At 45.3% G+C, this 15,503-nt stretch overlaps 1 protein-coding gene across 2 annotated transcripts; it reads left to right on the top strand.

Moving 5' to 3' along the window:
* Window positions 1-3,518: 3,518 nt before the first annotated feature.
* TRMT10B (tRNA methyltransferase 10B) lies at window positions 3,519-13,869 on the top strand. 2 transcript variants are annotated; one of them, XM_019516811.1, is made up of 9 exons: window positions 3,519-3,805; window positions 3,904-4,112; window positions 5,149-5,257; window positions 6,510-6,634; window positions 7,787-7,939; window positions 9,353-9,431; window positions 10,581-10,648; window positions 11,998-12,121; window positions 13,402-13,869. In XM_019516811.1, exons 1-9 carry the CDS (start codon window positions 3,751-3,753, stop codon window positions 13,506-13,508), a joined length of 1,029 nt encoding a protein of 342 aa, XP_019372356.1. In that variant the 5' UTR covers window positions 3,519-3,750; the 3' UTR covers window positions 13,509-13,869. The 2 variants fall into 2 exon arrangements, with proteins under 2 accessions (XP_019372356.1, XP_019372357.1); XM_019516812.1 differs by having other exon boundaries at window positions 3,522-3,801.
* Window positions 13,870-15,503: the final 1,634 nt, after the last annotated feature.

A 15,503-nucleotide genomic window follows, 5' to 3' on the forward strand; every position in this document is an offset into this window, starting at 1 on the left:
GCTGTGAGCGATATTTAATGTGTTACTTTTTTTTTTGTCTCTCTGACCAGGGCTTTTCTACCTATTTCAAGACCCTTCTTGGAAGTCATAATTGGTTCTGTACCTCTTTCAGGGCTCTCATGACTTGCCCATCCTGGGTCCCTGTGCTTATACCCTTCTATGCTCTCTCATGGTTTATATGCACCCTGCCTGGAGAAGCCTCCTCTTTTTTGTGAGCTAAATGATCCTTCCAGCCCTCTCCAAAATGTATTTCCCCCATAAGTCTCAGCTACTACCTATCACTGCTGTAATGTGTCACCTGAGCATTAGCAATACAGAGTAACAGGAAAGAATAGTATTTTGATGGATACAGATATGTGCATCTGTGTGTATATACAAATGCACATGGACACGTATGTATTTATGTAAATGCATGTATGTGTGTTTATAGTAGCATAAGAGTGATGTTGTGTGTTTATATACATATACAATACATACATGGGACCATATTATCAAATAAAAAAATTAGGTAATTCTTGAAATTACTTTTTATTTAGTCATGAAATAGTCCACTAAAAAGTGTACTTTTAAATGTGTGTTTGTGCAGGAAACCCTCACTATTCGCGGGTGTGGCATTCGCGGTTTCAAATATTTTTGAATGCTGAACCCGCATTTTAAATACACTTTATACACTTACAGGAGCTCCGTGCTTGCTGCCGCTGCGCTCCCGCCACTGTTCGGAGCCGTGCCCCCCCATCCCCAGGCGCCAGGGGCACTACGTTCATGAAAACAGACTGTGTTCATGAACGCAGTGCCTTATTCAAGGATTTCGCCCTTCCCTGGGGATACGAGACCATATCCCTGCGAATGGTGAGGGTCGCTTGTACGAAGGAGAACTTTGGTTCCGTTCTTGGCTCTGATCCCTTTTGCTGTTTAGGCAAACCAAAGCTTAATCTTGGTGCCTCAGTTCCCTATTTTTAATACAGGGATCATACTGTTCCCCTTTGTCCAATTTCCTCTCTTCACCTCATAAGCTTTTCAGTGATGGAGAGTGTGGTGGAGAATGTGTTTGTACAGTGGCTTATGCAACAACAACTGATACCAGTTTAGAGGTCAATGAACCACAGTCATACCTGTAATAAATGACTGCATCAAAAACAAAAGAAAAAGATGTGCTCAGAAGTTAGCAAATACCTGAACTCAGTTTGCCTGTGCAATTGCAGGAAAGGTTCTACACAGCCCCAACAGCCCTGGGATGGAGCAGGCTCAGTCACTGTGTGAGGATGGCATGTGTGCAGTCCAGGTGCCGGGAAGAGTTGTGTGGTATGGAACATGGTCAGTCTGGTTTGTGCATGGGAATTCGGAGGGGATATATTATGCTCAGTGCAGATAGACACTTGGAACAGTTTAGCAGCCAACCAACTCAACTCCTGACTGAATGTGCCTGAGAAGGAATTTTTCAGAGGCTTATACTATGCCAAATTTAGACTTTTTACAGTAACATCAAATAGCATCATCCTGGCACCAGGGTAAAATTATGCTGCCAAATTTCAAGTCTGCTCCAAAGTAGGGAGGCACTTAAGCTTTCAATAAAAAAGTCAAAATAACTGTTTAATATGATAAAAATAATAGATTTAATCTGCTTCTTGGAAATGGTTGAGGGAAGACAGATGTACCAAAGTTGGCATCCTCCTGCAAGCAAACACCACAAGTGATAATCATTCAACATCAACTTCGTTGGGCTGGCCATGTCATCCGGGTATCTGATTCCAGACTCCCAAAGCAAGTTTTATTCTCCCAGCTCAGCCAGGGTGTGCACTCAAGAGGAGGGCAGAGAAAGTGCTTCAGGGGCATCCTCAAGGTCAACTTAAAAAATGCAACATTGATGTCAACTGGTGGGAAACTATTGCCCAGGAGCACCCCAAATGGAGGAGGAGTCTGCTGCATGGATCCCAATACTTTAAAACCTCATGACATCAATAGGAGATGGAAAAATGGGAGTGGCAGAAAGTGTCATGGGCCAAATCAAGAATCCAGTGCCACCCACCCCACATGAAAACATGTCTGAGCTTCAGTAGTCTGCTGATCTCGGTCAGGCCTTATTAGCCATCTTCAGACACAAAGAGGCGATCAACAAGAGCAACTTCCACACAGTGATCCCTGGTAATGTCTCTGATGGCCAAAAGCTCCCAAATCAACAAAAACACCAAAGTGCACAAAGATAAAGATACGGACGCTGTTTTTGTCATACGAAAGAAGGTGCACAGATAAGATAATCATGGAGATGGTCATCCTTGACTGTGAGGGTTTGCTGAAGAAAAAAAGGATTTTTAAACAAATAGTGGAAAGCAGCACCCAGCATGAAAAATTTCAGCCTGAATGGAAAAAGTTTGAAAGTGGTATGAACAATTTTTAGAAAGGCTGTCTAGTGGGGGCCATCTGAACAAGGTGTGTCAGCTCTGCTTCTAATAACAACAAAAACTTTGCAAACAGAACAAATGCCCCATAGCCCCAAAATCAATGCAAACGAAAAGGTGGTTAAAAATAGTAATGAGTAGAAATAAAGCAAGGGTTTGTCTCAGGTGAAGGACGAAGCCAAGGGGGAGAGAATTGAGATACCACAGTGATGAACAGGGCATAGTTAAACAAAACTCAATCTGGGGCTTCACAGACACAAACAGCTCTTTGACTTATTGCCTGCAACTTTGCAGAAAATGTGATGAAAGATTTTTTATTTTATTTATTTTGTTACTGCATGCACGCCTGCCTTTCCAGTAGTCACTGAGCAGTTAGGGCAGTGGTTCCCACCCTTTTAGACTGGAGGCACCCATCCATAGCTTTTCTAAATTGGGCAGCACCCAATTTCAACTGCTGATTTGTATTTATTACAGTGCTTACCTCCTGGCAGTCGGAGTGGGGCACCTGCCAGGCGGAGACGAGCAGAAGTCTGCATTTCTCTGCTCACACTCGTGGCACCCTTGAAGACATCTTGGGGCACCTCGGCTAAGAAACATGGAGCTGGGGACAAGCAGCACCTTGAAGACAAACTGGCTCAAAGAGGCGGGCGGAACTACAGCTCCCGGCATGCAGCGCGCGCGGACCGCCTCTAGCCGTGCACTGGCGTGTCTGGCGGGGTCGCGGCCTGGGCACCAGCGGCAGGGGCTCTTCCCGCCTGGGTGAGCCGTGCGGGGCAGGGGGTGGGGCAGTAGCAGCAGGGCACTGGGGCTGGGAGAGAGGGCAGCCTGGGGAAGCGGAGCCTCGCAGCCCTTCCCGGGAGAGCCCCTGCGGCCGGGGCGAGGGATCATGGGATCCCAGAGCAGGAGGGCTGCAAGGAGAGGGGGCATCAGAGGACAGTCTGGTTTTCTGCTCCTCTGTCCTCTTTTGATATGAAACCCCATGCTTTAAGTCCTCTGTTTTTCTCTTCAAGAAAATTTTTCTATTCAAGAGAAAAATAGAGGACATAAAGGCATCCAGTTGCATATCACTAGAGGATAACCGGACAGCCCTCTATGACGGCCAGCCTACCCACCTTGCTTCACCCTGGCTGTCTCCTACAGAGAGGGGTAAATGGCCAGGCCTGCTGATTGAGCAGTGTGCACTTCCTCTCTTGATTCTTCATTGTGTCGCTGTCTTTGCTTTCAGCCAAAACCCGGGCTGATAAATGTAGCCAGTCAGATTTGCTGCTGGGACTGTGTGTGTTCCTGGCTGAAGTATTGCAGGTGGTGCAACTCCATGCGGTGCACTCCATGGGGTGCAACTTCATGCTGACTTATGAGGTTTCCCGTCTGCCTCCCAGGGTGTAGTAGGCCAGGAAGTCAGAAGGCAGGTATGGTGTGCCTGGCCTCTAGAAATAAATGTGCTTGGTGCTGGCGTGAGCTGCTCTTTTTAGACTCTGACCCCCTTCTCTCTATCTGGCATGTTCAGGGCAAAGAGAAAAAATTAAACATGCAGAGCTGGAGACGGAGCACAGCGACTCCATGGCTACATTAGACCAAGACTGGGAGTGTGGGGCAATCTGCCCGGGAGATGGAGGGCACGATGAGGATGTCTGTGAAAGCTTAAGTCTCCTGCAGATCAACACTGGCTGGGACAGCCCAAAGGACCTTCCTGTGGGATGTGAGATGTGGAGCTCGGTATGCACATTGCAAATTAGGGTCCCTGGTCTTTTCAATACCTAGGTGAGCTGCCCCTGGTGGCCAAGGGGCTTGTGAGAGCACACAAGGTTGCACAGGTGGGTCTTGTGGGCATTCAAGGCCTAATACTCTTAGTATGCAGGAGGTCAAATTTCCAACAGGCCCAGTCACTGTAGTGTGAACCCCCACTGCTGGCACTGGATCCGTTGAAAACAACTACTAAAACAAGCCATTCTGTTCTCTATGATCCCAGGGATTTTTACCATGCGAGTGTAGTGTTAGAAACCCAAGAAAGCAGAAGAGGTTGAGCCTGGGATGGTGAAACTAAGTGGCTTGCTTTATCCATGTAAGCAAAAATGGGCAAAATAGTGGGGAATAGAACAAATGGTCAAAGGAAATTCAGTCTTTCTAAGCTTTATTTTGACTATCTGAGTTGCAGAACTTGGTTAAGGAAGGCAATGGGGGATGTTGATTTTTTTGTTTTAAAGATGTGTGGAGTGTCGTTTGTGAATGTTGTTTGGTGAGGGCAGAAAACAGCATGGATCCTTTCACTTGGGAGAGTGGGGCAGGAAATCTTGGAACAGGAAAATATTTTAGACTGAGGCTTGTTCCTGCTGCCTTTGAATGGGATCTTCTTCAAGGAACAGACTTACCCATTGTCTTTTTGCTTCTCGACTATTACTGTTTTTAGGCCGTAAAGCTTCTTAAAGTATTTTTTTTCCTTTAACCCACAACAAAATTTTGGTTTCTAAGCTCAGGGTACTTCAATCCCTCTGAAATATTTGCCTGTACAATTTTGCAGGCACAAGGAATTTCACACAAGGAAGAAACTCAAGTGGTGCACACAGGTCTCTGGACTGAAGGCTGTGGGTGAATAAGCCTGCAGGTGCCAAATGTGGCTGAAAATGATTGCTTTTTAAAATAGATTCTAGTTTGCATCTCAGTTTTAGAAAAGTGGTGTAAGTTGATAATATTTAGATCGCTTGGGGCTCTGTGAAAGTCTCAGTCCTTCTTTGTTCTCCTTTTGTGTTAAAAGAGGAATGTTCTAAGGAAACAGAGACACTGGGAAAGAACAGTTACAGCAAAGAAGAATAAGAGAAAACAGGAAAGAGAGAGAAGAAAAGCCAAACATGGTGAAGATAAAGGTACAAGCAGCCAGAAAACAATAGGGCTGGGTCTTCAGCTGGGGTGAGCTGGTGCCTGTGCAGCAGCTTGGAATTTGTCTGCGTGTGTTGATTGATTTCACTGTGGAGTTAACTCAGAATGGTGACATTTGCAGTAACTCTTCTCACTTGGGTGAGAGCAGCTACACCTAAAATGCAGGGGGATTGCTAGCATGAGTGGTGTTCTCTTATGAACAGCGGTACACAAGTTAGAGTTTCCGTATGGAGGTGGGGCAGAAATTAACTCTGTAGTAAAGATATGTCTATAAACTTGCAGAGGTTCATATCACACTGAATTCCCAATACTGAATTGGGATGTTGCCTCTTAAAGTTCAGTGCATTCAGCTTTAGTCCAAACTCCTGGTAGTGTGGCTTTAAATCCAATTCTTTGAAAATGCTCAGTCCACAGAAAAAAGTGGTGTCGGCTTTTTATAAATGAATCTCCTGACTGGTTTAGCATGTGTGAAGCAGAGGTGGGGTGAGGGGTGAATAAGGGAAGCTGTTGCATAACTCTGGATCCTCCCCAGAGTGGCTGCACTTGTCTAATGCATTACTGCCTTCCCTCTGTGGTCTGGCCCTGCCCCTCAGTGTCAGACACTGGTCTTCCACAGTGGTCTCACTTGGACTGCTATGTTCCCTGTGCTTCCCTGGCTGAGATCAGTTTGGTGATTGTAGAAGACTGTGACTGCTGGTAGGTGTGAGAAGGGGACACCGGAGAAACAGAGGGGAAAAACCCAAAGCAAGCAAGTAAAATTGAGATAAAAGAAAAAAAGATCTAGGGCAGCACTGAAGAATACAGATGAGAAGGAGGGGAAAAGCACCATGACAGGGGTCATCCATTGGCTAGTTGAGTGGGGGCCAACCTTCTTGGCAGATGTGCCACAAATTAGATCCACATCCTTCTGAGAGCCACTCCAGTCCCTTTCCCCTGCCTGGTTGGCTGCTCTGCTTTCTGCCGTACGGTTTCTGCCAAATCTGCTGCTGTTTTCTGCTCTCTGCCCTATCTACCACTGTGCTCTTGTCACCTCCCCAGTCTGCTGCCTGTCACATGGAAGCTGCCTATACCACTTGTGGCATGTATTCTGCAGTTTGGCCACCCCTGGGTTAGTCCATCTCCAAGGACTCCTACTAAAATGATGGAACCCAGTGATTTATGGTGATGTTGCGGGTACTTGGGATAACTTGAGCAAAGCAGCTCTCTTCCCCAGTCTTGACATATGGCTTTGCATTTCAGGTTCAGCTGAGCAGCACAGCAAGCGTGTTTTAAAGGCAATTACAAGGGAGCGGCTTTTGGAGGCCAAGGAGTGTGGGCCTCGGCTGTGTGTAGACCTGAGTATGACTCGCCACATGTCCAGGAAGGTAGGAGTTGCTGCAGGGGCTGTTGCTTGGGGTTGAACTGTATTGTGAGGCTGGCAGGCAAGGTACCCCGCACTGATTGCTGGGTCTCCATGGAGGTGGTAGGACTTGGCAGAGTGCAGGCATCTAGATCCACTTGCAGGATTTGAACCTGGGTAGTGACAGACCTTTGTAACTATGTTTCTGAAAGGTGATTTTTTTTGTGTTGTTTTCCTATATGGCAGTGTGCTTGTGACAAAGTGTTTCATTTTAAAGGATGTTGGAGGGAGAGGGGAAAGCCCCCCCAGGTTCAAGCCATGTCAGGTTACCCTGGGGATAGAGACTGGGGTTGGGGCCAGTTGGTTCAGAAACACTGACAAAATCTCTTGCCAAATGTGGTGGTCCTGCAGAGCTTTATTCTTATGCTGCAGGGTACACAGTTGCTAGAAAAAACCCAACTATTTGTTACGCAAGGCACTGTTGGCCTAGACCCACTGAAAAAAACTATAAGTTCCCCTCGTTGGTTTGTGGGAGGCTACTAAACGTATAACAATTGAATACCTGGGACAACTGGTGAAAAAATAAGAATAAGAGTGAAGGTCAAAGGTTAATAATGAGGATTTCAAGGGGGGACACCAGCAGAAATCACCAGCTAGCTAGTGCCCATTACTCCTCAAACTTATCTAAGGAGCCTGAAAGTCTTAGAGTACACAGAGTTGGCTAATTCTCTCAGCACAAGGCATGGACACTGCTTCCCATTGACACCCCTGTGGACTCGTGCTGTCTCTGCTGGACTCCTAGGTAGCTGTGTATGTGGGTGTGATGTTCCCCCTCTGAGTACCTGATAGGGCTTTGAGTCACTTAGCCTGCTTTGTAACTATGCAGTGTGCTTGAAGCACCTGGTTCACAGTATTGCCTCTCGTGAGGACAAGCTGCTGTGCCACACTGGGCAGAACAGAGCCTCGGCAGTCCTGCCACCATGCTGTAGAGCATAAGTCTTCACTGCCCTCAAGAATGTCCTTTAAAAATACCTGTTAGCAAATCTATTTGACAGTGTAGGTGCTCGGCTCCCTCTACACTGTCGACCACATCCATGGTTTGATAGGATATCTCCTAGCGGAGCCCTGTAAGCTATTGAGAAACTGCTGTGAGCTGGTGTTTTTTATCACTTGGCAGGAAGTAAGTCGGCTTGCTGCTCAGATAAGGAGGCTGTACGGTTCCAACAAGAAAGCTGAAAAGCCATTTTGGATCTGCCTCACGGGGTTTGTGCCAGGCAGTCTGGTTTATGATGAGTGCTTCAGAATGAATGATGGATTCTCCAACTATCTGGTAAGTACCTGGAGTCAAAGCACCTGCTGGCATTTGAGCAGGAATTCTGCCCAACAGTGTCTACTGTCTTCTACCACCTAGCAAAACATATCACTATAGTGACTTCTAGCAATGTGAACTAAACAGGAGTTCTTCTGAAGACAGCACCACAAAAATATAACCTTCCTCTTCCTCCTCCCTACTTTTCTATATACCCAGCAGATTAGCAACTGACTGAGTCTCTGTATGGCTTAGTTAAAATTATGAAACCAGGGTGTCTTATTCAAAGCCAGAGAAAAGGAGAGAATTACATTCCAGTCTGATCATAGGTTGACTGTAGAACTGCTGCAAAGTAAATGAAAAGAGAAGGACATTGGGTATTTTTTGGTTTCTGGGACATGACCATCCAACGTCCCCTGGTTTTAGGGTTCCTGTCCCCTCTCCCAAAGTATCTTGCTATGGCTACAGAATGAAATGGATCCTTGATGAACACAGTTTCTGTGTTCTAAGATTTGACTCTATGCTTGATTATACTTTGACAAGTGATGCCAAAATATGGCACTGTAGGGGCCCTGTGCCTCTTGCATCTTAGACTTTGGATTAGCTTTGTCAACTGACAAATAAACGTGTGCTTTTTCTAACAGCCTTGCCTTGCTAACTCAGCTAGAATGTGAGAGTTGAGCTGGGTACTTGTCTTCTAGCCTGTCCTTACAATAACTAAGATTTTATATGGCCAAACTATGACCTCAGTTAAATCTGTTAAATCCGCTGTCTTCTTATTGCGACCTCTGTTACTCCTGCAAAACACTGTTGCCATCAGTGGAACTGCAGAGGTGCAGCTGACCTAAACTTTGCCACCTAAATGACTTCCTGTACAGATTGCCACACAGCTGATTGGCTGGACTAGAATTCACATTCTCTTGTCCAGGGAGTCAAACCCACCCGCAGTACTCTGTAACCTTTTTTGAGCACTGACCATCTCTTCTGTGTTTGTGCAGTGTCCGGCTCGGTGAAGACCTGTTCCATGGCTTGGGGTCCAAGGCAGGACTGAAAACAAATTACTTTCGTTCCTACTGAAATCTTTGGAGAGAAGGGGTCGGGGGTGGAATATGAAACTGAGAGTTCCAGCTCAGATGATATTCTAATTATTGGCATGCAGTATTTTTTGTAGTTAAGATTACTGCTGAGACCTTTCCCTCAATACATACCTGCTAATGTTGGTCAGGAAAGGACAGGGTAATTATGTGAAAATAGAGAAGCAATCTTGGGACATTATTACCATGGGCATATACATATAACTAACATTGTTTAGTTTCTTCTGACAAACAATCTTAATCTCAGTTTAAATGATCAAGAGCATTGCCAGTTTTGATACCTTGTCTGCCTCCTATGGCAGTTGAACTTTAGCTATTTTCCCTATCTTATATTTTCCAGATGGATACAACTCAGGAAAGTTACCTTGATCTATTTCCTTTAGAGACAATTGTTTTTCTTACTCCAGACTCTGAGAATGGTAATTATTTTGCTTGTTCTTAGAATCTGTAATTAATGTAAGAAAATGCCATGATTTTAAGGTATTCTTAAATCGGGTTTTAAACTACTTCAGACAAATCAGTTTCTAACCAGTATAGCTGAGGTCTCAATTCATAACCCATCTCTAATAATCAGTATTTAAGATATCTGAGCAGTGAATTAAACATCAGAATTAAGGTGCCACATGCTCTTTGTCTAACTCAAGTTAAATTTTATGCTATGCATTTTGGAGTGACAGAATCTCCAGCCAGCTGCCCTATAATGTTTTAACATGTTAGCTTTTATTGAATTGAATGAGACATTTACAAACTTGTTCAACAGAACAAGGAGAAATGGTCTCAAGTTTCAGCGAGAGAAGTGGAGGGAAGATCTAAGGAAAAACTTTTTCACTAGGAGGGTAGGAAAGCACTGGAGCAGGTTACCCAGAGAGACTGTAGAATTTCCATCCTTGGAGGTTTTTAAAACCTGATTAGACAAAGGCTAGGCTGGGATCTAGTTGGGGATGGTCCTGCATTGAGAGGGAGTTGGATTAGATGACCTCCTGAGGTCCTTTCCAACCCTAATTTTCTGTGATTCCAATACAGTCACTGCAACATCCACTCCATTAGGTACCTTGCTATCAGATTGAAATGTGCTGCAGAATTTTGTACTGAAAACACGTAACTGATTTACAAACATTGAGGAGTGAAGGGGAATGTAGGTTTTGTCAGTGAACAGAGGAAGCTCGAGCTTGGGACTTGTGATCTGAGAAGTGCCATGGGAAGGAGGCTGGAATTGTAGGGTAAGTGAACTAACCACTTATCAAATCTATCAGCAGTGAAATGGTTAACAACCATGCTATTGTGGCTTCTATAGATTTCTTCATTTTTGGACAACTTTTGAATTGCTCTTTCAGGCTCTCTGAAGACTCGGGCAGACTTTAACGTCACACCCTGCTCCCCACCAAAGCAATCTTAGATTTTGGAGCACAGGTTTGAAGCAGGGGGTTGACTACAAGAATAGTATGGAGTATTAGCCACAGCTTGAGGTCACACATTTGAGTACTGCAGCTTCACTACTTCCAGGCGGGTTTGGGGTGTATCTTCCTGTGGCACTTGCCTTACCTATCTGTGCTTCATTTTGCTTCTAGTTCTTCAGGATGTCGATTCAAGTAAAGTGTACATCCTTGGGGGGCTAGTGGATGAAAGCATTCGGAAGGTAAGTGCACCTGAGACTTTCCAAATTCTGTCTCTTCAGAGCCTTTTCCTAATCAAGTGCTGCTGGAGCTGTTGGGGACAATATTGCATGCAGCCTGGCCATTTTCTTTTCTTTGCTTGCAGCATGATCAGATCATTGAATGCATCTTGCTCTTTTACCCTTGAATTTCTAAGTGACCAACTTTTTATCTGGTATGTTGCCATGAAACCTGTGGGGCCCATTAATGGTGTCATACAAGGAGGATGGTTTGCCTGAGCCCACATGGAGGAACTAACCTGGCTGAAGCTGCTTGAGAGGAAGGAGCCAGGTTCCCTTGAGAGCCTCTCCATCCATTCCCAAAACACTTATTGACAGAATTGTCCAACTCTCTTAGACTGCTGATATCTTAGGGCATTTTTACATGTGGTGTGGGATGAGGTGCTGAGCATTTTAATTAGCCTGCACATCATGTGTGTCAGTGTCCTCACGCGTCCCCGTGCTGAAAAAATGGCGGTGAGGCACTCTGAACTAAAGCTCATTGAACGTGTTGTATTTCAAAGCACCCCACTGCTATTTTTTCAGCGTGGAGATGCTCTGGGATGCTGATGCACATGATGTGGAAGGCTGCTGGAGCATGTCAATTTGTGTGGTCCAGTGGACTCAATTAATTGACTCTGCTCCGATGCGCTGGATTTCCAGCACCTCAGAGCAAGCTCTGTGCGCACGTATAGAAGCCCTTAGACTTATGAGTCACTAAGCACATCGTACCAATTGAGTCCTTGTGGTATATTCATGCTGAAACCTAGATTGAGATCAAAGCCATATAAACTCAAGTGCAGTAGGAATTCATCCCTTTCCACTTATTTACCTTAACCCTAATGAGAAGGGGTTGGGAGTGAGAGCAGTTGGCAAGTATTCTCTGTACTGTCTGTGTGTGGGGGGGTCCTTATTACTGTATGTTAAAGCATGACTGGTTGGCAGCTTCCCTCAAAGTTCTGGAAGAGATATATTAAATGCTCCAGGGCACAAGCCAGCTTCTATTCACTGGGGGACAGGAAAAAATATTCCTTATGAGTACATTTTTCTGTAGCTTCTTGTCACAGACAGTGGGTACCAGGCATTGTCAAAGACCATGCCAGACCTGTGGGTTAATCTGGTAGGATGGTTCCTATAGTGGATGGAGGTGTGTAGGATTTTTGACAGGGATGGCTCTGGTGTCTCTCTATTATTTTTGGCCAGATACAAAGGGCATAAGTCCATCTCCCAAGCTATGTGTGCATATGTAATGCCCCAGTGTGCAAACAACTGTATTAGCAAGCTGTATGACTGCATAGAAGTGTTTATGTGTGATAATTTATTTTGCCTTGTAGAAGCTGACCTTGCGGAAGGCACAAGAACATTCTTTGCAGACAGCCCGGCTACCCATCCGAGAGTACATGGTGAAGAATGTTAATGAGAAGAACTATCATTCCGAGATACTGGCCATCAATCAGGGTAAGGGGCCAGACTGTCCAGTGCAGTTGTGTGGCAACACCATTGAAGGATGTGGGGCCAGCAGAGTTCTGATTATAGCCCAGGGTTGCCCCATTTCCAGAAGCTAGAGGAACTTTTGTTCCCAGTGAACTGCTGGGCTGGGATGTGCAGTCTCTGTGGGCTCCACCTCTTTACTAGAACTTTTCCACACTCCTAAGCAGCAGCCTTCTGCCCCTTGACCTTCCTAAGAGGCTTGGGCTCCCACATTTAATTCCTGGTGAGCACTTGGTCTGCAGTGGGGTGGAGGAATGGGAAAGTAATGACTACTGGTGACTGGTCAGCTGTCTGGGCAGACAACTGGCTGCAAATGGAGGTGGCAGATTTGGGCTAGATTAAAGCAAGAAGAGGAATGGAGCACTTACAGCACTTGTTGCTGGTGGAAAAACGGTTTGGCTAAGAATTAGGCTAATGCCAAATTTGAGAGACCTGGGCTAGCACATAGGAACAATACATTGGTTGCCTCAAGTCTGCCTGGTACCCAGACTGGGGTACTGATGGTCAAGGACACCCTGTCCAGGAACAGTCTTTTATGACATGGCACCGGGCACAGAGACCTTGACCAAGGTGTGAATGTATTACCTTGTGCACAGGGGCCTGCATGGCACAGAAGCAGTATAGCTGCAGATGCTTAGGCTAATGCCTCAATACTATATTGGGTAATCTCTGCATGGCACTACCTTGCGTACCTCAAAATACTACTGCCTAAGATGAGTGTAGGGGAAGCTAGGTGCAGGCAGGTGTATATGCAGGCTCCATTGCTTTTATGTGCCTCTCTTCAGAAACCCAGGTTTGAAAACAATGGCCTGGGTTTACGATTGAACATTTTCATGTTTCAAAAGTGTTGGGCAGCAAGGAAACACTAACATGGTGTTGTGGCAGCTAGTGGAAACAGACTGGTATGTTCTTTGATGGTTCTCAGGAGGCCCTGGTTGTTCTGATCTGTGGTGGGTTGCCAGAATAGCGATGTGGCTGTCACTTGGATTTCAGAGTTTCCCAAAGCTGCTGGTTTATGGCAGTGAAACACCTTTGAGACTACGGGGGTAGGGAAGTGATGGACAATGCAAGTTCCTTAAGATGTCCACTCACCAGATCCAAACAAAGACCAGTGCAAAACCCATGGTCACCATGATGGCAACAACTTATACTTTTTTCTGACTTGATTTTTTCAAACCAGTGAAAAATGAACCCAGATTTCCAGTTATCTCTGTATTTGGACTGACCTTTATCACTGTTTTTGACAGTCTTTGATGCCTTATCAACCTACTATGAAACCAAAAGTTGGCCAGAAGCCTTGAAAGCTGGAGTTCCTCTTGGAAAAGGTTATATTCTTCCAGATGCTGATAAATGACTGAAACCACATCTGCTTGGCAGTGCACAAGAAGATTCTTTATTCTGTGATGTTAACGGGCTGTACAAACAAGAGGCAAACTCTACCTTGATTATTTCAAGCAGAGGCACCAGCATAAATTTTGTGTACAGGAAAATGCAGCACAATCTAAACCTCTTTTCAGTTGGATACATTCTACCTCATTGGTGTATTGCTGGAAAATGACTTTACCTACACCCTGGGACTCAAAGACCAACTGGAACTTAGTTTTACTTCCTGGTGAGGCTTGTTAGACTATTTTGTAAATGGCTCTCCATTCTGTGCTTGTTCTTTTGTGGGGTCTGGAGAAGATATAAAAACCTTAAGGGACTTATTTGCTTTACTCATGGTTAAATGTAAGCAATGCACGGTTGCAAGGTACAGTTTACAGAACACAGAAGCAAAAGTAATGGTGTCCCTTAATAAAGCACCATGCTGTTCCTGTTTAGGAACACAAAGCTGGAAGGGACTCTCCTTGGCTCACTGATATCACTCTCCTGTCACACCACAAGCAACCACATCATCTCATTTCTTTCCTAAACTGGCCAAGTGCTTAGGAAGGTTTTGCTTGTACTCCTGCATGTATGCTTCCAGGGAAGACACCCCAGGTTGGTATTTTCTCCCCTCTCCAATTCCTATCCCGCAGGCTGAGCAGGCAGGAATACACCATCAGGAAGTTTTAAAAGCAAAAGGGAAGGTTTTCCTTTGGGGTACAATAGAACATCCAGTGCTGTTGTAGCCCAAATACATTTTTCCCATTTAAATGGAAAAGAAACCCCCTAAACAAATGAGTAGATTGACAATCAGGTATTTTCATTCTCATTAGGGTCTCCTCACTCAGTCAGAGTGCTGTACAGGAGATTCCATTTTACCTTACAACCTTTACACACAAATCAGACCAGTGTATGTAACAGAACTGACATAACAAACAGCACCTATGTTCTGCAAAGAGCTGGAGGGTTCCCCCTCCCTTCACCTTAAATTCTAGTACTTTTCCTCCACAAATTGCACTTTTATGCTTGCCAGTGGATTTGGAGGCACCTATTGATTCTCATTTAAAAATAGAGGGGGAGTTCTTATTTTTAAGGATAGTGTTCCTTCCCACCCAGAGGTGTCGCCCACTGCAGCTTTGCTGACTCTGAAATCTGTTTGTTGGGTTTGGGTTTAGGTTTATGTTAAGCTTTCATATTAGATTTCAATTTTATCAGATGCAGTCTTTTAAGTAAAGGCCACAGCCTGCAGTGCCTAAACTGCTGTCAAACCTTGCTCTGAGCTGGTCCATAGGGTCCTGCTCCATTGGGCACCACAGGGTGTGGGGTGAATTGAAGGAAAGCTACTATGCCTTCTATTAACAAAGCTGATGCATGTAATAGCTGCAGGGCATCAGTTGTTACACTATCACTGTTGAAATGGCCCCACTGTAGCTCACAAATGATTGCTAAATCCCTATTGGTTTACGGTGCAATGGTTCTAGAATGCTGTTGCCTTTAACAGTGAAAGTCCTGTAAGGTTGCAGTACCCTATATGGGTGCCTATGACTACTTTCTTACCCAGGGTGTTTTCCCAAGATGGCCCCAAGTACAGGGCGTGTGCTTGGATTGTGCTGCCTTGCTATAGGTTAGGGCTGTACAAAGTTCAGGTGCTGATTTATTTTGGAGGAGATTTGGCCCGATTTGGCAGCTGAATCTCCGAATCTGAATCGAATCAGGAGACCAGTTAAAAGGTCCCAATTGATCTGAAGTTCTCCAAATCGATTTGGAAACTATTCGGAGAGCTTTGGAGATTTGGGCAGTCCCTCCTCGCTGCTGCAGAGAGCTGGACCGGGACTCCATGCTGGTAAGTAGGGGCGGAGGAGGGGGAGAGGGGACTGGGGGGACCCCTGCCAGGCCCCATCCCCTGCCTGCGCACCTCCCAACCCCCACCCCTATGGCTGCCCTGCCCAGCCTGTCATCCCAGCTCTTTAAAAAAAAAAAAAAA

This window comes from Gavialis gangeticus, unplaced genomic scaffold, assembly GCF_001723915.1.
Source record: "Gavialis gangeticus isolate Ggan-Ray unplaced genomic scaffold, GavGan_comp1, whole genome shotgun sequence".
In the NCBI taxonomy this organism is placed as follows: Eukaryota; Metazoa; Chordata; order Crocodylia; family Gavialidae; genus Gavialis; species Gavialis gangeticus.

What these genes read in the sequence shown, in the direction of transcription:
- TRMT10B (XM_019516811.1), top strand. Translation starts at nt 3,751, where the DNA reads ATGAGGTTTCCCGTCTGCCTCCCAGGGTGTAGTAGGCCAGGAAGTCAG. An exon ending in GCCAGGAAGTCAGAAGGCAG is followed by an intron (nt 3,806 to 3,903) that starts GTATGGTGTGCC and finishes TGGCATGTTCAG; the next exon opens with GGCAAAGAGAAAAAATTAAA. An exon ending in GATACTGGCCATCAATCAGG is followed by an intron (nt 12,122 to 13,401) that starts GTAAGGGGCCAG and finishes TGTTTTTGACAG; the next exon opens with TCTTTGATGCCTTATCAACC.